The following is a 26,965-nucleotide window of genomic DNA, read 5'->3' on the forward strand; positions in this document are numbered from 1 at the left end:
CCCCTCCTAGCCAGGCGGGAGGGGACCGCTGTCCCGAAGCCCCCCTGGCCTGTTAGCCCGCTGGCCTGGCCCCTCCAGCCCCGCCTGCTGCAGCTCTGAGGGCTCTGCCCATGGTTTGCAGAGCACCTCCTTCCCCAGCTCTGCTGGCCGCGTCACTGCCCCTGTTAGCGGCAGTCAGGACCCCACCCCCACGGTCCCCACGAGGAAATGGGGACCCACAGAGGGACAGTGACCCGCCCAGGCACATCAGGCCATGTCATGGCTCCTAAGGCGCAGCCCTGGACCCTGTGCTCACCCCCCGCCTGGGTCGCAGCCCCCAAGGCCACTGGGAAACGGGCAGCAGAGGTGATGGCGGCTAACGCCTCCTGCCTCCTGCCTCCTGCTCCTGCGATCTCAGCCACAGCCCTGAGCGGCAGGCGCTCTCCCCTCCGGCCGTCTCGCGGATGGGAGACCGAGGCACAGAGGGGCTGGGCCACTTGCCCGGTGTCACACAGCCAGGATGTGGCTGAGCCGCTGCGGGCGTGGGCTCTGCAGCCCAGCCTCAGAACGCTTTGTCTTCCTGCCTCAGAGCCAGGATCGCACAGGGTGTGAAGGGCTGCAGGGGGACAGCTGGGGTGGAACCAGGAGCCCCCAGACAGTGAGACCCCGGAAATGAGCTGTGTCCCCAGGATCCAAACACAAGAGGGGATCTTGCACAAAAAGAAGAAGCAATTCTAAGGATGAGCCCTCCCTAGCAGGAGTGGGCAGCTGTGCCAGTGGTTCCCGTGGCCTTCCCTGGCATCTGTGTGCCAGAATCATATGTGGTAGAGCGGAAGTGGGGGTGGGGGTGGGGGTGGGGGTGATGGTGGAGGAGGTGTGGTGATGGTGACGATGGTGATGGTGGAGGCGATGGTGGTGGTGGTGGTGGTGACGATGGTGATGGTGGAGGTGATGGTGGTGGTGCTGGGTGTGGTGGTGGTGGTGGTGATGGAGGTAGTGATGGTGATGGTGATGATGGTGGAGGAGGTGTAGTGATGGATGGTGACGATGGTGATGGTGGAGGCAATGGTGGTGGTGCTTTGTGTGGTGTTGGTGGTGATGGTGATGGTGGAGGAGATAGTGGTGATGGTGATGATGATGATGGTGATGGTGACAATGGTGATGGTGGAGGCGATGGTGATGGTGGAGGCGATGGCAGTGCTGGGTGTGGTGTTGGTGGTGTTGATGGCAATGGTGACGGTGGAGGCGATGGTGGTGAGGAGATGGCGATGGTGGAGGTGACAGTGGTGGTAGCAGCACCGTGTCCGGGGAGGAGGTAGTGCCGTAGTGTTGATATGGCCGCAGGATCCGGGTTCCTGTGAGGATGAGCCTGCTCTCTCCCGTAGGTACATCCGCTCGGAGCGCTCTGTCATCCTCATCAACTTTTGCTTGTCCATCATCTCCTCCAACGCCCTCATCCTCATCGGGCAGACCCAGACCCGCAATAAGGTATACGGTCTGTGCCCTCCCGTGCAGGACGGGGTGGGGGGGATGACCCCAAAAGGATCCCAGGAAAGCTTAGGGCGGGGAGTGCTGGAGTCACATGGAGTCCTCGCTCTCCAGCTGGCCAGGGCACGGGGCCCTGGTGTCTGCAGTCTCCAGCTGGACTGGCCCAGGCTGTGTCCCCTTGTCTGCCCTGCCATGTGGCCTTGGGGGCGACCTGCCCTCCCCGGGTGTCGAGTTCACCACCTGCTGAGCAGACGGGCTCCTATGAGCAGGTGCCGTGTCTCCCAATGGCTGAGGAAGGCGGGGCAGGGGGGCCTCTGTCCCTGGCGGAGGGGGCCACACAGTCCCTGGGAGCACAGGGAGCCTGGGTGCTCAACAGGCCAGCTCGAGGCAGTGGACCAGGTGAGCCTTCAGCTCAGGCCTTCAGTGCCGGCCTGAGCCCCAGGGACCCTGGGCCTGGCGCCTCCCGGCCGCAGCGGGCCCCTCCCTCGGGGCAGGCGTGGGAACGGGTTAGCGGGCACCTGCCCCCTGAGCCGCCCACCTGCCCGCCCGCCCTGCCCAGGTGGTGTGCACGCTGGTGGCTGCCTTCCTGCACTTCTTCTTCCTGTCGTCCTTCTGCTGGGTGCTCACCGAGGCCTGGCAGTCCTACATGGCCGTGACCGGCCGCCTCAGGAACCGCCTCATCCGCAAGCGCTTTCTCTGCCTGGGCTGGGGTGAGCAGCACGGGCAGGCGGGCGGTGGGCCACCTCCCCACCCCACCCCTCTGCCCATTGTCCTGGGCCTGCTTGTCCCTGCCCCTGCGTCCTCCCCTGTCCCTGTGCCCCCCTCCTCTGCCCCCTTATGGCCCCCCTCCCCCTTGAGGCTCCTCCCCTCCCCCTTTGTGGCCCCCCTCCCCCTTGAGGCCCCTCCCCTCCCCCTTTGTGGCCCCCATCTCCCTTGATGCTCCTCCCCTCCCCCTTTGTGGCCCCCCTCCCCCTTGAGGCTCCTCCCCTCCCCCTTTGTGGCCCCCATCTCCCTTGAGGCCCCTCCCCTCCCCCCTTGTGGCCTCCCATCTCCCTTGAGGCCCCTCCCTTCCCCCTTTGTGGCCTCCCACCCCCTTGAGGCTCCTCCCCTCCCCCTTTATGGCCCCCATCTCCCTTGATGCTCCTCCCCTCCCCCTTTGTGGCCCCCATCTCCCTTGATGCTCCTCCCCTCCCCCTTTGTGGCCCCCATCTCCCTTGAGGCTCCTCCCCTCCCCCTTTGTGGCCCCCATCTCCCTTGAGGCCCCTCCCCTCCCCCCTTGTGGCCTCCCATCTCCCTTGAGGCCCCTCCCTTCCCCCTTTGTGGCCTCCCACCCCCTTGAGGCTCCTCCCCTCCCCCTTTGTGGCCCCCATCTCCCTTGATGCTCCTCCCCTCCCCCTTTGTGGCCCCCATCTCCCTTGAGGCTCCTCCCCTCCCCCTTTGTGGCCCCCATCTCCCTTGAGGCCCCTCCCCTCCCCCCTTGTGGCCTCCCATCTCCCTTGAGGCCCCTCCCTTCCCCCTTTGTGGCCTCCCACCCCCTTGAGGCTCCTCCCCTCCCCCTTTGTGGCCCCCATCTCCCTTGAGGCCCCTCCCCCCTTGTGGTCCCCCATCTCCCTTGAGGCACCTCCCTTCCCCCTTTGTGGCCTCCCACCCCCTTGAGGCTCCTCCCCTCCCCCTTTGTGGTCCCCCACCCCCTTGAGGCCCTTCTCCTACCCCCTGTGGCCCCTCCCCTCCCCTCCCCCCAGCCTCCCTAACGTTGCCAGATAAAATGCGAAGCCAAGTTCTATTTAAATTTCAGATAATGAGTTATTTTTAAGCGTGCCCCGCTCAACGTTTGGGACACACAATAAAAATGGTCTCTTTTTTATCTGAAATTCGAGCACGGCACGGCGTCCTGCGTTTGGTGTGCTGACCTGCCGCCAGGCCCCCAGGCCCATGGGCCCTCCCCGGGTCCCCCCTCCCCCGTCCCCTCTCTCATGCTCAGGGGCTGGCAGCTCTGCCCCCACCTCGGCCCACCCGCGGGGCCGGGAGGAGGCGGTGGGCAGCCGGGGCTGGACAGTGGGTACCGGGCACCGACGCGCTTTCTTTCTGCTCCTCCCCCAGGGCTCCCTGCGCTGGTCGTGGCCATTTCTGTGGGATTCACCAAGGCCAAAGGGTACAGCACCATGAACTAGTGAGTCGGGGCGGGGTGGGGATGGGGTGGAGGCCGCTCGGCTCCCCCAGACCCTCCCACTGCCCTAGAGGTGACAGCTGGCTGGTGCCCGAATCAGAGGACAGAGCCGAGGCTGGGAGGGCGGGGGCCCCGGGGCCGGAGCGGCCGGCTCCTCGCAGGCAACAGGTGGGCAGCAGGATGGAGACAGAGGCACAGGGCCAGCAGAGCTTCTCACCCCCTCTCAGGTGTCCATGGACAGGTTGTTAGCCTCAGTGCCCTCTCTGCACCAGAGTGTCCACCCCTGTATGACAACGGTGACCTGGGGGCCATGTGGCCCCGAGGAGGGCAAGGCGGGTGGTAAGGGGCCTGTTTCACAGGTGAAGCCAGTGAGGCCCTGAGGGGTCAGCTGGGCCAGGCATGTCTGGGGGCCTTGAACGCCAAGCCAGGAAGCTTGGGGTTATCCTAAGCCATGTGGCTTCCAGGGTGGAGGGAGAGGAACCAGGCCTGGAGGGTTCTGCGGCCTCAGGCACGGGGAAGAATTGGGGAGCCAGAGGCAAGGGGAGGCCTGAGACAGGCTGGGCAGGCTGGCGCCCTATGGAGCCCCAGGGTTGGGGGGCAGGCCGTGGCTGGGCAGCAGGGGCAGTGGACATGGGTGAGGATCCAGTTACTGGAACTCCCAGTAGGGTGAGTGCCCGGAGGTAACGGTGGACACGGCCACAGAGCTGAGGGGGTCAGGGCTGGAACGGGGAAAGACTAGGGGTTCTGAAGGCCGAAGAGGAGTTCAGACAGTGTAGGGTGGAGGAAATGCCCCGGGAAGGAGGCGGTGTCTTCACTGGCCCAGGGTTCCTGTGGGGTCCAGGATATTTGGGGAAGCGTGGGGCCGGTGACCCCGTGTGGCATGAGGAGGGGCCAGACGTGCGAGCCGAGGACTGGGTGCCCAGGACATGGGGCCCGGGGTGAGTGGGCAGGTCAGGGACCCGACCCGGGATTGTGGCATCGGTCAGGAAGAAGAGTCTGTGTGTGAAGTGGGGAGGGTCTAGGAGGAGAGTTGGGGCCAGCCCGGGGCGGTCAGGACACCCTCGCCTGGGCCGCCTGGGCCACCTGGGCCGCTGCCGTGTGCCCACTTGTCACTCCGCAGACCGGGCCGGGGGCTCCTGAGGGCCTGGAGGCCGGAGCGGATGTGCAGCATGCAGGAGGCCCTGCTGACCACCGAGCTCCTGCTGCGCCTTCCTGGGGGGGGACGTCCCGTCTGGCCACTGACCAGCCTGTCTCCCTCCCCAGCTGCTGGCTCTCCCTGGAGGGGGGACTGCTGTACGCCTTCGTGGGACCGGCCGCGGCTGTCGTGCTGGTACTGACCCCTCCCCGTGGTCCAGGCTGGGGCCTGGGGCGGGACCCATCACCCTCAGGGTCACCTTGCACCCGACCTGCCCTCAGGGTACAGGGGTGCAGAGACTGGGCTGCGGCGCTGGCCTTTGTTCCCCTGAGCACAGCTTGTGTGCTTATCGGGCACCGGCTGCGTACCGGCCGGGAGGGAGATCCGTGTGGGTTCGAAGGGTGAGGGACGGGTGGGGGGACGAGTGGGCAGCGGGGAGTGCCTGCTAGGCCTGGGTGACGAGCAGAGCCGCCAGCAGAGCCTGAGGCCGGGGGCCAGGGCTTGTCCCTTGCTGCCCCCGCTGTCCCCTCCAGAGAAGGAAGCAGCTCCTCCTCACTCTGCCTTCCCTTATGCCTCTGGGGGATGTGGAGCGGGGCCAGGTGGTCCCCAGGATTGTCGTCCCCAAGTTAGGGCCGGGCAGGGGGAGCTGGGCATGGCAGGGGGGCCATGCTCTCCTGCCCCCCCAGGCAGGGCCGCAGCACTTGGGGCCTGGGCATGGGCACGGGGTGCCGGCTGGGGGCGCGGAGGCGTTGGGCAGCAGCCTCCTTTATTCCTCGAAGGGAGAGGCCTCCGTGCCCTGCATGTCAATGCGGCACTTCAGAGGCCAGGCCAGCTCCCATTGTAAAGACAGGCGGCCTGGGAGGCGGGGAGGCCCAGATGGCGAGGCAGGAGCCCCCTCCCCCGCATCCCCTCCCAGGTGCACTGTCCTGATCTGCCCCCCCCCCCCCCCCCCGGGGCCCCTGCAGTAACGTGGGGACGCCCAGGTAAAGACCGCGCGGAGCCCGCTGTGGGAGGGGCGGCGCCGGCTGCTGTCCCCTCCCTCTCTGCCCTGGCCTTGTCAGAAAATGAGGTCACCCAGGAAAGACGCCTCCACCCGGGTCAGGCCTGCCAGCGCGGGTGCCCGAGCCTGGGAACGTGCCTGGGAACGTTCCGTGTGCACGAGGATGGAAGGCAGGGTCCGACTGGCGCGGTGTGGGCGGCGGGGCTGCGGGGAGTCGGCCTCCGGGTTCCCCTGGGTCCCAGGGGGCTGGGGCCAGGCCTCACACCTCCGTCAGGCCGCCCCTGCAGCCTGGGAGCCCCAGGGAGGGCATTCAGGGAGCAAAGAAACAGCCTCCCCACCCAGGAGAGGAGGAGAGAGGAACCCCAAGGTCGCGCAGCTGGGCCCTCGCGGGGTGATTGCTTGCGGGACTTGAATACCAAGAGGCACTTCCTAGGGCGCGGGTGCCCAGCAGGAGGGGTCGGGAAGGATGCTGTGGCGGAGGGCGCAGGGGCAGCGTGGCCCGGGTAGAGCCAGGACAGGGTGATGTCCCCGAGACTGCCCTCAGGTCAGGCCCTAGTGAGGGGTGAGCTCCCTGTGGCAGGAGGGATGTAAGGAGTGAGGGGCTGGGAAGACCGCAGGGTAGGCCTGGGTGCGGACGGCAGCTGGATCCCCTGAGGTCTCTCTGGGGTTGGAGCAGGTGGACACCCTGGGGGTGCGTGGCGGGGGCAGCCTGACCTCTGACCTCTGCTGCTGACCTCCGTGGTCATGGGCCGTTCAGTGCAGACCACCCCGGGCCCCAGCCCAAGGGGAGAGCCCCCCGCATCAGCCTCTGGGCCCCAGCTGGCTCCTCCTGGCCCCCCGTGTGCACCCTGCCGTGAGTCCTCGTGGAGCAGGCCGTGTGGGAGGGTCACGTGGGGGCTTGGACTGGAGCACCCCACCCTGGGTGGGCTCTTGTGGCAGGAGAACCCCACTACCAGCGGGGGCTCTGGGGCAGCTGGCCAGGCCCAGGAGAGGGCGCTGAGGGGCCGGGCAGCCGGTCCTGGTGGCTCTCCCTGCCCCCTGGAGCCTCGCCTCCCCGCCTGGGGAGTGGGGTCCCAGTCCCCGTGCTGTGGGCGGGAGCACCGCGGGGCCCGGTGAGGACCTGGAGCCCGGCGCCCCGAGCCCCGCGGGCTGTACCGCGCCCCACGCCCTGTGCCTCTCTGCCTGGCAGGTGAACATGGTCATCGGGATCCTGGTGTTCAACAAGCTCGTGTCCAAAGATGGCATCACGGACAAGAAGCTGAAGGAGCGGGCAGGGTAGGGCTGGGCCCGCTGAGGGCCTCACCTGCCCTGAGTCGAAGGACCCAGAGCCCACCCCCTCCCCGCCAGGCCCCAGAGCAGGCGGGAAGACTGGGGTGCAGAGGTCCGCGTAGGCTCACGGCCAGCCCCGGCCTCGCCCTGCGCCTCAGTTTCTCCGTCTGGCCTGTGGCAGGTCCTCAGAGACAGGGAAGCCCCCAGCAGGGACCACGGGGCTGGTGGGAGGGAGCCCCTGGCCTGCCCCTTCCCTGCTGCGGGGTCCGGTGACCCCAAGCGAGGGTGTGACCTGGCCAGGGAGGATAATCCGGGGACAGGTGGGGTGTTCCCACTGCCGGGGAGGCTGACCCGAGAGGGCGGCGCATGGCCAGAGGGCACATGGCGCTGCTGGAGGGCGAAGGCCCTGTGTGGCTGGGACAGGGGGCCCTGAGGTCCTGGACGGGGCCCACGTAGGTGGAGACCGAGCCCTCCTGTCATCCTGCCCGGCCCTCTGAGCCCTCCCCTCCTCCCCTCTGCCGTGCCCTGGCTGGCGTCTGCCCTCCTGTGCCCGTCCTGGGTCTCTGTGTCTGTGTCCGTCTCCCTCGTCCTCCTCCTGCTACCGTCGCGTCAGGACGCTGTCCCCTGGGTCCTTTGTGGTTTGTAGTCACGGTCAGAGCCTGCGCTGCTTCCGAGGAGGTGTGCGACCCTGGCGTGCCCGCGGCGGCTCAGAGGCTGGCCTTGCCGTCTGAGGGCCGGGGTGCCCCACTCCCGGGGCATGGTCCCCGGGGAGCCCCGCCCCCACCCCTGCGACCCAAGGTCACTCACTCGCATTCTGGGGCCGCGCACCAGGTCAGAGCCATGGAGCTGCACAAGCCGGGCGCTGTTTCACTTGCTCCTACCATAGCCCTCGAGGAGGCCCCCTTGTCCTGCTCCCGGTTTTACGCCCAGTGGACCCAGGTCCAGGCTGTGTGAGTGGCTGGCACGGTGGGTCGGAGCCGTCAGGCAGATGCTAGAGCCGGGGTGTCCATGTGGCCGCTGCCTCCCGGGGCCCCTTCCTGGGTGTGCAGCGGGCTCCCTGGCCCCCTAGCACCCCTGCATGCGACCATGTGGCCGTGCACAGAGCCTGGCTCCCCACGTGCACATGCACACCCACACCCGCACACTCAGACCCGCAGCGCGTGCAGCCCGGCCCTCACTCCCTGGAGGGGGCAGCACATGGTGTGTGTTTGAAGCTTTTTCTGTGCTATTGTGTCCCCTGCCCGCTGGGTCATCCCCTAGCCCGCCCCTCCCCGCCCTCCAGGGCCTGGGACGAGGCCAACCCGCCGGCAGGTGCCGCCCGGACAGACGGGGCAGCGTGACAACATGCTCCGCTGGGCGGTCACCGGCGTGCGGTGGTGCTGGGGGCGGGGACGCACTCTGTGTGCACGTGTGAGCTCATGGGTGTGCACGGGCCCACGTGTGAGCGTGTGTGGTGTGTGGACACCCCTGCGCTGTGCCGGCTTCAGGTTCAAGGCAGGATGGGCCATAGAGGCAGGAACCTATGGGAGGCCCGAGGCCCTGGGAATGCGCAGTTTGCTTCTCGCCAGCCTCTGCCGTGGACGGGCCGTCACCAGAGCCGTGGGGGACGGTCCCTGAGAGGTCACGGGGCAGGCTGGAGGCCGAGGCCCTCCCCACCCGGATCCTGGCTCGTGGCCCTGCACCACCGCCGGGCATCGGACTTTCCGGGGGGCCTCCTGCGAGCGCCTCTCCTCCTCACCATCACCTGGCCTGCACCAGCGCAGCCACGTCCACGGGGCCTCTGCACCACCCCGCGGGGCCTGGGCTGCAGGAATTCGAGGACTTCAGGTCCCCAAGCCCCGGCCACCTGCCCGCCGCCTGCCTCTGGCCGTAGGTGCAAACCTTAGGCCCCAGGGAGATGAGGCGCAGCAGGAAGACTTCCCTGGGGGGGCTGTGCCCTGCCCTCCTGGGTCTGCTCTGGAGGGGAGGGGAGCATGAGGGAGCCCCACCCGCCGTGGGGGAGACGCGTGGGTTCAGAGCCGGGCGGACAGAGGACAGCCGGGCAGTGCACGGAGCCATGGAGAGCCCACGTCTTCGGGCTCGGCACCGGGCACGGGGGCAGGTCTGGGCGCCCGTACTCCGGCTGGGGCCTGCGCGCAGCTCGCCCCCCAGCACCCGGGGTTGGCCTGGGCGGGTCACCCACCCTGGAGGGGAGGGAAGGGGAGGGGGCTGCTAGCCAGGAGACGAGAGGTTTGAAGGCTTCGAGGCAATGCGTGGCTCCGGCTTGAGCCTCGGACAGCTGGCCAGGGAGCAGTCCTGGGGACGACTCGGGGCTGGGGCCCGGATGGGGCGCTGGGTCCTGGAACGGGGAGGGGGTGGGGTGAAGGGCGAGGGGGGGACAGAGGAGGATGGAGGGGGTGGAGGGGGACGGAGGGGGAGGCGGGCCTGTCTCCTGTGTGCCCACCACCCAGGACAGAGAGGGCGCTGGGGAGAGCCCCTGCCCCCTGGCCGAGGTCCTGCGGATCTGGGGTCCCTCTCCAGGTTGGACTCCATTCGGGTCTTCCAGCCCCCGTGCCCCCAGCTCCCCGCTGCTGCCCCTGCCCACCCCCCACTTCTCCTGCCGCACCCACTCTGCTCATCCTTTTGGCAAGGGGTGTCCTGTAAGGGGGGGAGCGGGTGGTCCCGACTTTGGCCCCCACCCCTGGCCACCTGCCCACGGAGCAGAGCCCTGGAAGTCACGATGGTGGGGGATGGGGGGTGGGGGTCAGGCGCGTTTCCCACACCCCTGCGGTGCACCTGTCGGGGGCAGACGGGCACAGAGCGGCCGCAGTGGTGCCCGGTAGTGCCCGGAGGTGCCGGCTCGCAGAGGGCAGGGGCCGCCCCGAGGGTGAGGAGCCTGTGGGTCTCTGGTCTCGTCTCTGCCCCCCACCCTCGCTGTCTGGCCCCGTCTGTGTGTCTGTGTGTCTGTGTGTCGTCTCTCCTCCCGGAGCAGCTCCCTGCTTCTCAGTCCAGAGCTCAGAGGGCTGGCCAAGCGCCCCCTCCGTGGCCACCTTGTAGTTGGGGCCCTGCACCCTGGGGGGCAGCCTGAGGACCCCGGGAGCTGGAACCTGCAGCGGCCTCGGCCTCAGCCCCAGCTCCTGCCTCCAGTGGGCCTCCACTCCTGGGGCCTCCTGGATGTGAGGGACCCGGGTCTCCCAGGGGGGCGCCCCTCACGCTGCGCGCAGCCCCCGGACCTCGCTCAGGCCGCGGGGCGGGGCGGGTTGGGGCAGAGGGCTGCTCCCAGAGGGGCTGGAGGCGGGGGAGGAGGGGAGGGGAGGGGCGGGCGGGGCAGCCCTGACGGGGCGCGCTGTCCCCAGGGCCTCGCTGTGGAGCTCCTGCGTGGTGCTGCCGCTGCTGGCGCTCACCTGGATGTCAGCTGTGCTCGCCGTCACCGACCGCCGCTCCGCCCTCTTCCAGATCCTGTTCGCCGTCTTCGACTCGCTGGAGGGCTTCGTCATAGTGATGGTGCACTGCATCCTGCGCAGAGAGGTGGGCGCCCGCCCCCAGCCCTCCGCGGTGGGCGGGGGGGCTCGGCTCCGGCCTCACCTCTCTGGAAGGCGGGGCCGCGCCCACAGGCCAGGGAGGCGGGGAGGTGGGGAGCACGGCTCCCTGCTGAGCCTTCTTCCCCAGAATGCCCCCCTGCACCCCTTGCTGGCTCAGACCCGGAGGCGGGCTCTGTCCCCCCGGGGCCTTCGGGACTGAGAGCCACGGGACACTCCAGCAGCCCTGAGGACAGTGGAGACTCGCGTCCTGGGTCTTCGGGGCCCCGGGAGGGAGCAAGACAGGCCCTTCCCCCTGCCCCGCCTGCCCTGCAGCCACCGTGAAGGGGCTCCATCTGGGGGAGGGGGTGGGGGGGGAGCCGCAGTGTGGGCAAACGTGCATCTTGACGTGGACGGAAGAGGGGCCGTCGTGAGGCTGGACGGGACCAGGACAGCCACGGAGGCTGAAGGGGTGGGAGCGGGTGGGCAGAAGCGTGCAATGACCTCCCCTGCCCCTCGGAACCTCCTAGAAACAGGCTCACCTGGCCCAGAATGGGAGGTGCCGGGGAAGACGCTGGTCAGGGCCGCGGGCTGGGGGGCGGGGATGTCTGCAGCAGGGCCGCTCGGGGAGCCCCGGGAGGGTCCGGGGTGCCCACCAGCCGTTGGCAACCCTGCAGAGCCCACGTGTGGGGTCTGTGCTGAGGAGCTGCGCCACCAGGGGACCGTGGGGACGGGGCCTCCGTCCTTGGGCCTCTGCAGGGAGGGCTTCGGGGCCACGCTGAGGAAGACAGGCTGGGGTGGGTGGGGGGCAGAGGCGATGCAGCCGCCGGCCAGTGCCGTGGGCGTGGAACATCTGGCAGGTGGGCTAGGAAGGCGGTGGTCGGGGTCTCCCGGGGAGCAGAGGGGCAGGCTGGCCGGATGGGCTTCCTGGAGGAGGGGCCACGAGGCGCTCCGGGAGACCGCTCTTCCTGCTCTGTGGTGGGCTGGACAGCAGCGCGTGTCCCCTGGGCACCGGGAGGGACCTAGGTGTCCACCAGGCGGGTCAGCCGGGAGGGAGCCGCACCTGCGCGAGGAGGCCCAGGGCCTGGGCGGGCGTCAGTGGCCCCTGACCAGCTGTGCGGCTGCAGTGAGGGGCCCAGGCCCACAAGTCTGGGAGCCGGGAACGCCGACGCACCCTCCTCCCCCCGGAAGCCCTCCATGCTCTCACTGCCCCTGTGCCTTCACTTACCCTTTGTGCACATCGTGGCTGTGAAGGGTCAGCTCCTTGAGGGCGGACGCTGCCCCCCTGCTGCCCTCCCCCACCCCATCCCACCCGGTGTCCAGGGAGGCGGGGGCTTTGCTCCTGGCTCACACCGACCAGCTGCACCCCTGCACCCGTCCACCACAGGCCCTGTGCCCCCTGCTTGGTGGCCACTGGCACGGAACCACCATCACTCCCATCCTCGAGCCCATGGCCATCAGGGCTGAGACCCCCTCTACGAGGGTGCCCTCACATGCCATCCCACCCCCGGGTGCTGGGGGACTCCAGGGCCCTGTGCAGCCTGACGGCGGTCTTCACTATCAGACTCCAGTCGGCAGGGCTGCAGCACGTTCCCAGGGGGTGGGAGCCCCCAGGATTCTGAACTTCCATGGCCACAGAGGCCACGGAGAGAACGTCGGAGGGGACGGGAGGCTGGGCCTGGGCGCGCAGGGCCCTCACAGGGACGCAGGGACGCCACCCCGTGCTCGCCCCCGCCCCCCCGCCAGGACGCACGCCGCCTGGGGCTGCTGTGCACCGCTCTCCTCTCTCCCCAGGTCCAGGACGCCGTGAAGTGCCGCGTGGTGGACCGCCAGGAGGAGGGCAACGGGGACTCGGGGGGCTCCTTCCAGAACGGCCATGCCCAGCTCATGGTAGGGCTCAGAGCTGCTCTAGGCGCCAGCAGCCCCTGGGGAAGAGCTGCGAGCCCAGTCTGAGGCTGGGGACACTGAGGCTCACCAAGGTGACATCCCGGCCCGGGCTCTGGGGGGCAGCACTCAGATGGCAGTAGTCTGGCTGGGCTGGCATCGGCGCGTCCCCGCTCCCGGGACCACAGTGCCCTCTGGCCAGCTGCCAGCCTCTGGGGGCCTTGGCTGCTGCCGCCCCCCGTCTCTGCACCTCCCGTGCCCCCTCACCGCCCTGCAGCCTGGCCAGGATGGGACTTGGCCCCACTCAGCCTCCCTCCTCCGGGGCGTCCACCACCCTCCACCCTGCCGTGGCCCTGTCCCCGGCCAGGTCCCCTTGGGCCTCCAGCATCATGCAGGCCGCTCAGCCCTGGGCACTGCACGCCCTCCCCGCCCTGCTGCCCACCTCACAGGGGTCTGCTAAGATGCCACCTCCAGGGAGGCCTCCCAGACCCCCACCCCCACCATCAGGCCTCCTGTCCATGTCCGGGGAGCGCCCTGGGTGAATTCTCGGCACTGTCGCCCGCCGGCTGCCCCCTGGCATGCAGTGAGCCTGGCAAGCAGGAGGGGCTCGTTCTCGGAGCTCCTCAGGGAGCCTAGTGGTTGTGAGCATCACTGGATCACAGGCAGGGCCTCGGCAGACGCCGGCCGGCAGACCTGGGGAGGCTACTTGGATCCTCAGGGGCCAGGGCAGGGGTCCTAGACCCCCAGGCACTGCTCCTGGCCTGACCTCTGACCTCTGACCTCAGACTTTGAGTCTTCCCACCCGCCAACCTCTGCCAGTGCAGGTGGATGAGGCTTGAGATGAGGACCCAGCCCTCCCGGCCTGCGGGTTCCCCCACCCACGAGCTCTCTGAGGAGGGGCCGGCCTTGCCCACGTGCCCCTGCCCACACGCCTGCCCCCAATCCTAGGCTGGGACAGGGCAGGTGCTCTGGCAGGGACCTCAGCCACTGCTCGAGGGACAGCTGGCCTGGCACCGGGCATCCGTGTCTGAACCCCGTACCGCCCCTCTGGCCTCCGTTTCCTCGTCCCCGAGGCCGTGGGGAGGACAGCAGGTGACGCCAGCAGGGGGCGGCCCGGGCAGCACGGGGCTCTGGCCTGAGACCCTGTGTGTGCCCTGCCCGGCTGAGGGGATGTGAGGGACAGAGCAGAGAGCTCCCTGTACTGGGGTCCTGGGGCCTGGGGCGGGGGAATTGGGCCGGGGGGCAGGAGCGTGAGGGAGCAGCAGTGGGACCAGACTCCGGCCTCCCAGCTAACCCACAAACGCCCTGGAAGGAGCTTACGTGCACGCACACGTGTGTGCACACGTACGACGAGAGCACAAGGGGTGGGGCCGCCGGCCAGGGTTCCCTTGAACGAAGGAGCCCCCGGCCACCTGAGCTCGGCCCCCTGAGCCCTAGTAGCGTGCACGCACACACCCCTTCCAGGTCAGCCCCCGCCCGGCCCTGCCCGCCCCTCACGGGCCCTCACCCCGCCCCGCCTCTCTCTTGCAGACGGACTTCGAGAAGGATGTGGATCTGGCCTGTAGATCAGGTGAGCGACTGCCAGGTGAGAGCGACAGGTGGCCCTGGCCTGGGTCCACTTGCTTGTTTTCCTTTTCTCTGTGTGTCTGTCCACTCATCTGTCCGCGTCCTGCTGTGCCTGCCACGGCCCCGCACTGAGGAGGGGCCTGCCCTCCCTGGGGCCCTGTGCTGTGTCGTCTGCGTGTCCTTGTCCCCAGCCACCCGTGGAAGTGCCGGGAAAGGGAGGGACAGCAGAGAGGGTGGGGGCAGAGCAGGGAGGACGGACCCTGAACCCTAGGCTGGCGCCGGGTTTCCTGGAAGCAGGTGGAGATGGGACCCAATTGCCTGATGACAGGAAGCCCGTCGGGGGTCGTGGTTCCGTGAGCCTGTGCGTAAGGCAGTGCCAGGCGGTCTCCCGGAGCCGGGGAATCAGCTGGCCACGCTGCCCTGCATCTGTCAGATATTTGGGGAGCATCTTCTGTAGGGACAGCCCAGGTTGGGAGTGTCAGCTGCTGCCAGGTGGACCCAGGAGGGCTTCCTGGAGGAGAGCACCTCTGGTTGGGCTGAATGGGAACCGGACAGGATGGTCTCCCATCTCCCATCTTGGTCTTACACAGTCCAGGCAACTTCCTGAGGGGTGACCCCAAGATGCGAGGGCCTCTGGAGGCGGCGGCCCAGAGTGGTGGTACTGGGTAACTTCTTCCCTGTAATCTGGCCCAGCCGGGCCTGCGGCCTCTCAAGCAGCTAGTGGCTGGGGGCGGGGCGGGGGTTGCTGAGGAGGAGGCCTCACAGGCAGGCGTTGTGGGGGCCGGGGGGGGGGCACGCCAGCTGGGGGCCAGGGGCCTGAGGGCTCTGCATGGGGGGCCAAGAGTCTCCCCGTGGCTGGGTTTAGGCAGGGGAAGTGCACTACAGGGTCCTTGGGGCTTCCCACTCTTGGGTGGATGGAGAGAGCTCAGTGGGAGAGCCTGGGGAAGGGAAGGTGGGGGGTCCCCGGCCGGCCACCCGGAGTGGGGGCGGGCTGCAGACCTGGGCGCAGGTCAGTGTCGGGGGGGGGCGAAGCTCAGCCCGTAGCCGTCAGAGGAGGGACAGGGTCAGGGACTGGAGAGTGACCGCTCGGGGGTGTGCCTGTGGGGCATGCGCTGGGGGGGCGCGTGTGCTCGGGGGTGTATGCCATGGGGTGTGTGCTTGGTGGGGGGGTGTGCTGTGGTGTGTGTGCCGTGGGGCGTGTGCCCGCGGGGTGGCTGTGCTGGTGTTCGGGTGCTGGGCAAGGGCGTGGCTGGGTGCCCGTCCCCCCGGCGGTGAGGAGAGGGCTCGCGGTCACAGCAGGTGCCTGTGGAAGGCAACGAGGGGGGCGCAGCCGGGCCTGGCAGCTGTGTGCTCCCCACAGTCCAGTGAGGCCGAATTGACTGGTAGGAGTGAGGCGGGTGGTGGGCAAGCGGGGGCCGCTGCAGCTGCACAGGGCGGGGTGCCAGGCGTCCAGGGCCCTGCGCCCCAGGGGCAGGCCGTCCCGCCCACGGCGAGGAGCCGCGTCCTTGCACTTGCAGGGAGCGTGGGCTGGCTCCGGGCCATCAGGGCCCCCAGCTGCTGGGAAGGGCAGTGTGCAGCGTGTGAGTGGCGGTCATTCGTCCTCTTATCTGCGGGGGCAGACAGGAGCACCCCGTGTTCCAGCCTTGTTAGAAAAGGCAAAGGAAGCCCCGCTGCCGCAGCACCGAGCCCCACGCGGTGGGTCCCCGCTGTCTGCGGCCGGGGCGGTGGCCTGCCGGGGGCCCAATCGGGACTGGCCGGGTCCCGCCGAGGCCTCCCTGACCCCCTCGCCTCGCACCCACAGTTCTGAACAAGGACATCGCGGCGTGCCGCACGGCCACCATCACGGGCACGCTCAAGCGGCCTTCGCTGCCCGAGGAGGAGAAGCTGAAGCTCGCCCACGCCAAGGCGCCCCCCACCAACTTCAACAGCCTGCCGGCCAACGTGTCCAAGCTGCGCCTGCACGGCTCGCCCCGCTGCCCGGGCGGCCCCCTGCCTGACTTCCCCAACCACTCGCTGACCCTCAAGAAAGACAGGGCACCCAAGTCCTCCTTTGCCGGCGACGGGGACATCTTCAAGAAGCTGGACTCGGAGCTGAGCCGGGCCCAGGAGAAGGCCCTGGACACCAGCTACGTAATCCTGCCGACGGCCACGGCCACGCTGCGGCCCAAGCCCCCGGAGGAGCCCAAGCACAGCATCCACATCGACCAGATGCCCCAGACCCGCCTCATCCACCTCAACATGGCACCTGACCCGGGCCTGCCCGCCCGCAGCCCGCCCACCCGCCAGCCCCCGGGCGGGGCACCCCCGGAGGCGCCCCCTGCCCAGCCCCCGCCTCCCCCACCGCCCCCGCCCCCGCCCCCCACCCTGGAGCCAGCGCCCCCCAGCCTGGCGGAGCCCGGGGAGCCTGCTGCCCACCCAGGGCCCAGCTCGGGGACCGGGACCAGGAACGAGAATGTCTCCACCTTGTCCGTGAGCTCCCTGGAGGTGAGGGCAGCCTGGGGCCCCCCCGGGGGCAGGGGGCCCTGTTGGTTTGGGACGGCATTGGCAAGTCCAGGCCTGGGAAGGCTGGGGGCGTCCTGGCTCCCCGCTGCGGGAACGAGTCCCTGATGAGAAGGAGGACCAGCCTCTGCTGGGGGAGCTGGCTGCTGGAGGGGCTCCCCCAGGATGCTGCTCCCCATGCTGCCCCTGGCCCCTTCCGTGGCTGGGGGGTCAGGGCAGCATGTCCATCCTTAGACCAACCTGAAGCCTAGAAGTGACCCCAAGCTCCACTCGGTCTGTGCCACACGGGGCTCAGAGATGGGATTGTGGGGAGCATTGCCTTGTGCCCTCAGGGACCCCTGTCCCCAGGCCATGCTCCGCCTCCCCCACCCCGGTTCCCTGTCTCTGTGGGTCCCCAGCCGTCCAACTCTCCTGGTCCCCAGGAGCATGTCCCGGCGGGCTAGGCCACATACCCTTGCCCAGCGCTGGCACAGCCTAGAGGCAGGAGGTGGCCCTGGGGACAGTCGGGCTCCCCCAAGCTGGGACAGAGGGTGAGGAAGCTTCTTCTGCAGGCTCCTCCGTCCCCCCGACCTGGACCTGGAATAGCCAAGCCCTAGGTTCTCATGGGGAACGGAGCCCCCCGTGACTGTCACCACTGCCCAGGGCCCCGGGCTCCTATTTCCGGCCCTGCTCCGGCCGACCCTGTCCCGCCGGAGCCTAGCGCCAGGGACCCACCATCTAGGGTAGAGGGTGGCCTGCAAGGGGCCTGGGCTCTGAGAGCCGCAGCTTCAGGGAGGCATGTCCCCCAGGGCTTGGCCAAGGCCCCAAGACTAGGTGTGGGGTGAGGCGGGGGTCCCTGGTGTCCCCCCCCCCGCCCCCGGGCAAGGAGAGGCCTAGACCTGTGGCCCAGGAGGCTGTAGGGAGCCACTTGCAAATGCACACAAACCCTTCTCCCCACAGCGGCGGAAATCTCGGTACGCGGAACTGGACTTCGAGGTGGGTCCTGGTGTGCCCTCCCCGCAACAGCAGGGCCAGGGGTGCCGGGAACCCCCTCCCCGAGGGGGAAGGGAGGGGCTGGGGAGGAGACCCCCACCAGCGGGGCAGCTCCCTTCCCGACTCAGGCTTCGCCGCCCCTCCCGCCACGCAGAAAATCATGCACACGCGGAAGCGGCACCAGGACATGTTCCAGGACCTGAACCGCAAGCTGCAGCACTCGGAGAAGGACAAGGAGGCACTAGGCCCCGACAGCAAGGTCTGGGGGGCAGGGCGGGCCTTTGCGGTGGGCGGGGGGCTCAGGGGGAGCCCTTGGGGGGTCCTCTCCAGCCCTTCCTCCTCCCACCCTCGTGTGCATTCTCTTCTTCGACCTTTCTTGAAGGCCGGCCTGACCCTGACCCGGCCCAGGCTAGACCCCGGAGGGGCCCGGCGGGAGGGGTAGGCTGTGCGCTGGCGCAGGTCAGGCTGCCTCCCAGGAAGGCGACGGCCAAGGGGGGGTGCGGGGCAGCGCCTTCACTGCAGGCCGTCCCCCCCCCCGATGCCGACCCACAGCGGGTCGCCCTGCTCCTGCCTGGCCCTGGGGGTCTCCCTGCCCCCCCAGGCCCCTCCCTCTCTGTTCTGATCCTCGTCTGCATTGTCTCCCCGCTCCCCGCCTGATTTTGCTCTGTGGCCTCCCTCGCGGCCTCCCTCCGTCCCCCGCCCACTGGCCAGCAGCCAGAAAAGCAGCAGACACCCAACAAGCGGCCGTGGGAGAGCCTCCGGAAAGCCCACGGGACGCCTGCGTGGGTGAAGAAGGAACTGGAGCCGCTGCCACCGTCCCCACTGGAGCTGCGGAGCGTGGAGTGGGAGAAGTCGGGCGCCACGATCCCGCTGGTGGGCCAGGACATCATCGACCTCCAGACTGAGGTCTGAGCAGGTGGGCGGCGGCCACGCACCGGGCCACGAGGAGGGATGCTGCTCCGCCTGCCCCCGCCACAGGACGGGCACAGACATGCTCTCGGGCTGCGGGCCAGGCCCGCGTCCCGGCCTCAGGGCGCTCGGACGGCGGCCGGCGGAGGCCCGCAGTGCTGGGACCAGAGCCAGACGGGACAGGAGGCACCGGCGGCCCGGGTGGGCCCAGGGCTCCAGAGGCCCAAGGGTGCCGCAGACTCTGCCCTCCCCGAGCGCAGCGCCGGCGGGCGGGCGGGCGGACAGTGGCTGGGCCGGGGGCGGCCAGCACCCCCGGTCTGCCTGCCCGAGCTGCCGCAGCAGAGGACCAGCCTGCTTGGCCCAGCTGGCCTGGCACCATTTTTTAGACACCCCAACCCCCTGGGAAGCAGCCAGCGCCCCCACTTCCAGGGCCCGGGGCCCCTCCCCAGACCCAGGTGGAGAGCACAGCCCTCTCTCCCACCTGTGCCGACCCCAGGGGCAGGACTAGAAGCCCACTCCGGGAAGAAGCAGGGGTGGGGAATCTATTTTTTCTCTCCTTTTCTTTTCTTCAATAAAAAGAATTAAAAACCCAGGTCCCGTCTGTGCGTCCTTCCTCTGTGCGCCTCCTGCAGGCCCCGGCCCCGGCCAGCTGGGGTGGCTGGAGCTGAGCGGTCCTTCTCCCAGGGTTGGCGGGGCTGGGGAAGCCTGGTGGGCGCCTGCGCTGCACCCCGCCGTGCCCTCTCTGGGGTCGGGAGCCCTGTTGTGTGGGCCTGGGCCCCGGGCCCCGCAGTCCTGTGGCCCTAGGGTGCTGTGGGGGCTCCGAAGGGGACCCCGGGCTCCTTCGCTCCCCCGCCACAGGCCCACAGGTTGGCGTGCGACTTGTCCATGCCCTGAGCTGTTGCTGGAAGAGCAGTCTGCGCCAGAGGGAGGGAGGGGCCTCCTTCCAGCTGGCCTTGGTGTGTCCATGACCCCACCAGGACCCGTCAGGACCCCACCAGGACCCGCCAGGACCCCACCAGGACCCTGCCAGGAGCCCCGCCATCTGCGTCAGGCTCGTCCCCCGTGGCCCCAGGGCAGGTGTGAGGGGCAGACGTGGACACGCCCAGAGCCATGCGCCCCTCTCCACCCTGCCCTGCCTCCCCCCTTCCCGCCGGGCCCCTGGCCCACAGCTCGCCTGGTTTCTGAGATGCGCCCCCCACCGCCCGCTGGTGAGCGGAAATGCAGGGTCCTGCCTCTCCTCTGCGTTGCCAGCAGGGGGCAGCCTGAGCCCGTGCTGGAGCCCGGGCGCTGCCAGGGGGCGGGGCGGTGAGCCAGGCTCCTCCCCAGCAGGTGGGATGCCAGAGGTCCAGGCCGAGGAGGGGTGTGCAGGTGGGCTGTTTGCACGCCCCGGTGCCCGGAGGTTACGGCTCCTCCCTCCCTCCCACGCCCTTCAAGATGGAGACAAATGCCAAGACCACTGAAAAGGGGGGGGGCTGCCCGCACGGGTTCCCGCGGCGCCCGGCCCACCACTGGTCCCCACCACCTGGGGATTGGATTGGGGCCCCTGGTGAGCAGGCTTGGGTGCGGGACGTGGAGCGGACAGCAGGGGGGCACGGCCCACGGGGACCCCGGAGCCCGCCTCGCAGCCGTGGGCCTGGACACTTCTAAAGCCCACTTTCCTGGGTGAGATTTGGGAGCAGCTGAGGCTCATTCAAGCCTAGACTCCAAGCCTGGCCCTCAGGAGGGTGCAGGCGACAGGGGGGCCTGTGCCGGCCCCTCATTCCCCAGAGATGAGGAAGGAGGCTGGAAGGCCCCTGGGAACAGGGTGCAGGTGCAGAAAGTCCTGACCCCTCCCCCAGCCCCTCCCCTCCTTGCACAGGGCTCACCACTGGCCTTGTGGAGTGACCCGGGCAGGATCTGGCCAGTGACCTGACCCCCTGCTCACATCTGCAACAACAAAAAACCCTGAAAGGAACCCAAAAACCAAGGTGGACCCAAGCCACCTGCTGCCACAGGGATGGTGGGGTCGGGGTGGGGGTCACAGTCAGCCGCCAGCAGGCTCCGGCTGCCCTCCACCCTCAGTCCCTCGGTCCCTCCGAGAGGGCTGTGTCTTTCCAGGAGAGGCCGCGGCCTCTGTCCCCCAGGGGCCCCTCCTTCACGGCGCCCAACGCCCCTCGGCCACCTGCACGGTGACTCTTCCCGCTCGCCCCGAGTGCAGGAACCTGTCAGGGAGGTTCCCCCCAATTCAGCCTAGCGTGGGTCAGCGTGCACCCCCCTTCTGCGGGGCCCCGTGCGGGCAGGGCTTCGGGCCGGAGGCCAGCAGGTGTTGGGAGCTGCTCTCGAAGTGCCCCACCCCCCGGTCATCCTGCTGTTCACACTGCAGTGCTCTGGGCACTGGACCTGGTCCTGATGAGGAAATGGAGACTCGGGGGCTAGAGTGATGCTGCGGGGGGTCCCAGGTGGTGAGTCCTGCTCCCAGGCCCTAATCCCTGGCGCGCCCCTCAGGGCAGCCTGGGCCTCCCCCTGCTGTTCCCTCCACGAGCCACTCCTTTCCCTGGACCTCTGTGTCCTCATTGCCCCTACATGTGCCATCCTCCTGGGCCACCCTCCCCTGCCGCCCGCGGTACCACCGTGCCCCAAGGATGGGGCGACCGTGCGGGGATCACCGTGGCGGCAGGAGCGCATGCAACCAAAGCTGTGAGGAGGGTTTCATGGCTGGAGCCGGGGCTTGGAGCTCGGGGTGCTGATGGAGGGGGGCGATGTCGGTGCCGTCGGCGGGGCTCCGGGAGGCCAAGGGGGACGTGACCAGGCCCCCTGTCCCCACGCCCACCGAGGAAGGGAGGAGCACCTGGAGGGCGGATGGACAGGGGTGGAAAGGAGGGCACACGAGGATGAGGACTGGGCCTGAGTCCCCTGGGGGCAGGGCCAGGAGGGGCAGGCAGCCAGCGGTCCCTGCACCCCTGCGCGGAGGCAGGTGGGCACCCTTCCTGGAAAAGCCTTCGCCACCACCTCTCAGGAAGCCCCTCTTCCCGACCAGCCTCTGGCTGCCGCAGCGTGGGCGGCTCCCGGCCCGGCAGCAGACGGTCCTCGGGCTTACCTCCCCCAACGGCACCCGGTAGGGCCGCGCCGCAGCGTCCTCCGCCTCTCCTGGCCTCATTCGGGACGAAGGACCCATCACCTCCCAGGCCCCACATCCCACGGGGCGCCCACCTCCACAGAGAAGCCAATCCACAGGGTGCCTCATGCTCCGGGACTTGTTCTAGAACCTTCCACCAGCTGAGAGGGCCCTTGCTGCCCCGCAGCCCCACCCCCAGCTCCCTGGGTCCCCCTGCTGACCCTGGAGCCGTGTCTGGGGACAGAAGTACCTGTTCGGCTGCCCTGAGGTGACCAGGCGGCCGGGATCCCACGGACGGAGCCGGGAGGCCACCCGCCAGCCTGCTGGCCACCCCACTGTCCTGGGAGCTTAGCGGGCTGCCGGCTCTAAAGCTGTGAAACCCGGGGTCCTGGCTCCTCTAGGGGTCTGAGCTCCTCAACCTGAGGCGTCTTCACCCCCAGGCCGGGGGAGCGCCAGGCCGCACCGGCCTCCCCCTGTGTTATGGCTCCGCCGCCACCTGCTGCGGTGGCCAAGGGAGCTCTCAGCCCCGCTGGGGAGTTGGGGTCTCCCCCCTCCGTGTGCCTCTCCCTGCACCGGGGGCCCGTGGACTGGCCGGGCTGCTCCAAGCCCACGGAGGGGCCCACAGAGGGGCTGGCTGGGGGCAGGAGGCCTTGGCCAGGGCCGGCCCCGCCCCCTGGGTCTCGGTTTCTCCCCTGGCACTGCGGCGGCAGGACAGGGTGACCGACATCCCTCCAGGGCCAGCAGTCTGGGGGCCTGCAGCCTCTTGAGGCGTGGGGAGCCGCGGGCTCCCCAAGTATTTTTCAGGATCTAAAAATAAGCCGGAGGGGAAGGTGTCTCTGAATAGCTCAGGAATGTGCCAGTCACTGCCCCACTCGGAACTGCCTCCAAATAAGGCTCTAGCGGAGCCGGAAGCCGAGATAGTCACTGCTCGCGTCAGCCTCCCAGCTGTGCGGCTCCAGAACCTTCCCTCCCACCCAGCCAGCCCTCGCTTGCCCCAAGGGTCTCCCCCCACCGCCCCGAGCCGCCAGGTCCTGGGGGCCCCTGGGGACAAAGAGTAAAGAAGTCACAGTCACGGACTCTGCGACTTACTCTTCTAGAAACTTCCATTTACACATCTGGGATCTTAGGACCATGCAGTTCAGACCCCTCCCCCCAAACCTCAGAAGACGGGAGAGCAGGGCCCCCCACCAGGAAGGGAGGGTGGGCTTTCAGGCACCCCTGGGCGTCCCGGGGAGCGGGGGCAGCCTGGCACCTGCTCAGACCAGCCGCAGGGCGCAGGCGTCCCCAGCTGTCCCAGGAAGGCAGAGGCGGTGTTGCTGGACGCAGTATGGCTCTCTGGGAACACCATCTGGACCCTGCCCAGGAAGGGGAGTCGGGAGGAGGCAGGGCGCCGCACCCCACCGGCCGCACCCCCGTCTCCGTCGCCAGGAGGCCCCTGGGGGTCAGGGCTCCGGACAGTGACGCGGCCTGTGACCTCTGGGGGCCTGGGGTTCCTCTGCTACCGGCCGTGCCCACCTCTTCTCCCCCCAGAACCTTCCCAGCTCAGGGGGTCCCGACCCTCAGAGGGGAGGCAGCTCACAGACTCCACCCCAGTCCCTCCAAAAGGCACCCCTTCAGCTCCCAGGATGACAGGATGGGCTTGGGGGCAGCAGGTGGCAGGACAGGAAAGAGGAGGGGTGGAGTCGCGGTGGAGGAGGGCCGCTCCCCCGGAGGGGACGAGGGGACATGGCCTGGGGATGGTGCCCGAGAGCCAGAGCAGAGACGGGACCCACCCCCAGACTCCCTGGAGGAGGGGGACCAGGCTGAGCCCCGAGGCTGGTGGGGTGGCAGGTGGGCACCCAGGGGGCTGCAGGGGCCCACCTGCCCTGGAGAGGGAGGCTGTGCTCTCAGTTCCCACCCGGGGACCTCCGGGGTCACCCTGGGGCCCGACACGTCACCAGGACAGAGACGTGGCTGGGTCACACGGCTGGTCCCGGCCCTGACCCCCGTCAATCCCCACAGCCCCCGCCCGTGGCTGCCGGACATCCCTGGCGTCACCCCACCCTCAGCTCTGAGTCTCTCTAGAGTCACCATGTGTCCTGCGTCAAGGGTTGGTGTCGGGGTCCGGTCCCCCTCAGACAGGGGCCACCCCAAACCCCAGCGTGCGCATGGGATCTACTCCCCCGGCAGCTGAGGGGGTCCCGGGAAAGGAGCCCCACCAGACCGTGCTGAGAGGGTGTGCAGAGCAACCTGCATGCCCCAGAATGTGCCAAGGCAGTGGGGCGGCTGGCGGACCAGGGGAGGACAGTGCAGTGGGCGGAGCGGGCGGGACAGGGAGCGGGGACAAGGCATGCTAGGCTGTGGTCCAGGCTCGGGGTGCAGATGCTGGGGGCAGTGAGCCGCCAGGCTCCCAGAGACAGTTGGAGTGGGGGGGCTCCTGGGCGGGGGGGACACAGCGGGCGGAGCTCAGTGGGGACAGGGCGTCACAGAGTGACCGGCCAGGCGCTGGCCCTGAAGGCAGAGGCGGGTGATGGGGGGCATCCTAACGGCCCGCAGGACCCCTGGGAGGATATGTGAGTGCCGGCCCCCCTCCCAGATGGGGAGACTGAGACACGCAGACAGGGTGACTTGCCCAGGGTAGCAGAGGCGCTGCGACTGCTGCGGGTTCTGCAGGAATGGAGTACTGGCGGGGACAAGAGTCGTGTCCCCCGTGGGACTGGAAGCAAAGCGCAGAGTGAGACCCAGGTCGACAGATTCGTTACCGCGGCCTCGGCTGGTTTTGTTTTTAAAGATTGTGTGTATTTATTCGTGTGAGACACAGAGAGACGCAGAGCCACAGGCAGAGGGAAAAGCAGGCTCCACGCAGGGAGCCCGACGCCAGACTCGATCCCGGGACCCCGGGGTCACGCCCTGGGCTGAAGGCAGACGCCCAACCGCTGAGCCACCCGGGCGTCCGCTTGGTTTAAAGTGCCAGCGGGGGCAGCCCGGGTGACCCAGTGATTTAATGCCACCTTCAGCCCAGGGCGTGATCCCGGGGTTCCGGGATTGAGTCCTGCGTTGGGCTCCCTGCATGGAGCCTGCTTCTCCCTCTGCCTGTGTCTCTGCCTCTCTGTGTCTCTCGTGAATAAATATATAAAATCTTTTAAAAATAATAAAAAATGAAGTGCCAGCGGGAGGTGGAGTTTGCGTGCACACCAGGCCCTGACGCGGACTTGGCACAAGGAGGGCGACGCCCGCTTCTCCGCTTCTCTCTGCACCCGTCTACCTCTCCCTCCCCTGGGACAGACCAGAGCCTGTCTGATCCCCTGATCCTGCTCTCCCCTGCGGGGTCCAGTGTCCTCGCCCACACCCGCCTCCAGCGCCCCTCCCTGCAGGCCCCTCAGACCAGGGATGCCCCCTCCCCGCCGCCACCACCTCACCCCCAACTGGGCCTTCGTGCCCGCTTCCTCACACTCGCATGCAGGCCTTGCACTTCTTCACTCGCTTCTCCTAGTGCGTTGCCTACTGTGAGGGCAGCACCTCTACTACGCTTTCAAATGTATCGGAAAGAAATTGCTCAGAATATTCTCTTATCACCCTTTGGGATTCTGATGGGTCTGCAGCTGGGTCCCCTCTTGACCCTGCGCCCCGGGGGTGGGGGGCCTCCTCCTGCAGGACCCTCACCCGCCCCCCGGGCTGGGTGGGCCCCTCCAGCGGCTCGCCTCTCTCCGCTCCCGCTCTCGTCCTTGTCATCCCCTCCCTTCGTCTTTGGGTTTATTACGAACAAAAATGATTCCCCAAGCGGGGTGCTATGACAGTAACCTTCAGCTTTCAGCATCTAATATAGGTCTTCGGGCTACAAATTCCCCTCAAAGTGTTGCTTCAGAACAGCCCCCAACTTTCCGTACATGTCGTTTCTATCATCATTCGGCTTCAAAGGCCTTTATTTATTTATTTACTTACTTAGGAAGGGGGGGCATGAGTGGGGGGAGGGACAGAGGGAGAGAGAACCCTCAGCAGGCCCCACGCGGCTCCACCTCACCACCCAGACACCAGGACCAGCCAAGATCCAGAGTCGGGTGCTGAGCCGGCCGAGCCACCCCGGCACCCTGAACACCTTTGCAAATAACACGAGGACTCAGATCATTGTAATCCTTCTCTCTGGACTTACGGGCCTATTACTTCAGCTCTGTGTTTTTGAGCTTCATAAATTAGACATTATTTTTTTAAGAATTACTTATGCGTTGAGCAGTTACCTTGCTCACCATTTGGTGGGGTTCTGACCCAAATCCGGGTTGTGGGTGTTGGGGTGGGAGCCCCTCCTCCAGGCAGGGCTCGGGACGCTGCAGGATGCCCTGCGACTCAGCTCAACTCTCACAGGGCATCTGAGCGGAGGCGGCATCCGAGCCGCAGGTTGAGGGCTCCGTCCCAAGGACGCTCCCACTTCAGGGGCCACCTGCAGGTCCACCTTGTCACCTGCGCTTCCCACCAACCACCCAGCTGCAGGTCAGGGGTTCCTGTGCCCCCCGCGGGGTTGGCTCATTTGCTAGAGCGCTCACAGAACTCCTGACAGCCCCAGGAGGATCTAACACAGGAGGAGCCGACGGCGATGCGCACGGGGAGCCATGCAGGGAAGGGGTGCGGGCTTCACTGTGTCCCCCAGCACCCGGTGAGGCTCACCAACCGGGCGGGGACTGAGGGGATCCTGGGCTCCCTGAGGTCAGGGGCGGGGCTGGAGCAGCTCCAACCCTCCAATCCCAGGGCGGGCTCCCCAGGCTGGGGTGGGGGGGTGGCACCCAAAAGTCATCTATTAACACCACAAAGGATGCCTTTCTGGGTTTCCTCACTTAAATTCCAAGGTTTGAGGAGCTCATCCACACGGACTAGAAACCACAACCTCACACAGTCCGTCTTCTGGGGTGCCTTCCCTCAAGGGCCTGGTATGAGTGGAGTGGGAGACGAGCAGCCCCTGCTCAGCCCCCCACCCTGGGCCCTGGCCCCAGCCCCACCCCACGGCCCCCAGACTCGGGCCCCGCCCTGCCCCCACCCCTTGGTCCGACCTCTGGCCCTGGCCCCCCACCCCCACCCCACAACCCCCAGACCCCTTTCCCAGCCCCCATCCCACAGTCCCCAGGCCCCATCCCGGCCCCCACTTCACAGTCCCCAGATCCCTTCCCCAGACGCCCCCCCCAGCCCCCCGACCCCCCACCCCAAGGTCCCCAGACCCCACAGCATCATCCACAGGTCCCCCCTCGCCCCCTGCTCCATCCCCCTGCCCCACCCCTCATGGTCCCGGGCCCCGCCCCTAGCCCCCCAGTCTCACACACCCTGGCCCGAAGTCCCAATCCCTAGTTTATTTCTCCCCTTTTGCACCCATAACCCTCCCACCAGCCCACAAACGACTACTCTAATTTAGCTAATGTGTCCTTTTTGTTTGTAAGTGCTTTCGGGGGAAAAAAAAAAAAGCTTGTTTTTTTTTAACTTTTTAAAATAATTTCAGGCATATGGAAGAGTTGCAAAAATAGTACAGAGGTTCTGTATGCCCTTC

At 68.2% G+C, this 26,965-nt stretch overlaps 1 protein-coding gene across 6 annotated transcripts in view; it reads left to right on the forward strand.

The window, feature by feature from the left end:
• ADGRB1 (adhesion G protein-coupled receptor B1) overlaps positions 1–18,957 on the forward strand; it is a 74,342-nt gene extending 55,385 nt beyond the window's left edge. Inside the window, exons 20-31 of one of the 6 annotated variants that reach the window (XM_049092797.1) lie at positions 1,365–1,467; positions 2,027–2,177; positions 3,568–3,619; positions 4,898–4,964; positions 6,959–7,044; positions 10,374–10,545; positions 12,330–12,425; positions 13,950–14,004; positions 15,787–16,469; positions 17,424–17,459; positions 17,611–17,715; positions 18,168–18,957. In XM_049092797.1, coding sequence (XP_048948754.1) covers positions 1,365–1,467; positions 2,027–2,177; positions 3,568–3,619; positions 4,898–4,964; positions 6,959–7,044; positions 10,374–10,545; positions 12,330–12,425; positions 13,950–14,004; positions 15,787–16,469; positions 17,424–17,459; positions 17,611–17,715; positions 18,168–18,368 — 1,807 coding nt within the window. In that variant the 3' untranslated portion in view covers positions 18,369–18,957. Of the gene's footprint in view, positions 1–1,364; positions 1,468–2,026; positions 2,178–3,567; positions 3,638–4,897; positions 4,965–6,958; positions 7,045–10,373; positions 10,546–12,329; positions 12,426–13,949; positions 14,005–15,786; positions 16,470–17,423; positions 17,460–17,610; positions 17,716–18,167 lie in introns of all 6 variants that reach the window. The other 5 variants (XM_049092794.1, XM_049092795.1, XM_049092796.1 and 2 more) reach the window with 5 other exon arrangements.
• The last annotated feature ends 8,008 nt before the right edge of the window (positions 18,958–26,965 follow it).

The sequence above is a fragment of the Canis lupus genome, chromosome 13 (assembly GCF_003254725.2).
Source record: "Canis lupus dingo isolate Sandy chromosome 13, ASM325472v2, whole genome shotgun sequence".
NCBI lineage: Eukaryota > Metazoa > Chordata > Mammalia > Carnivora > Canidae > Canis > Canis lupus.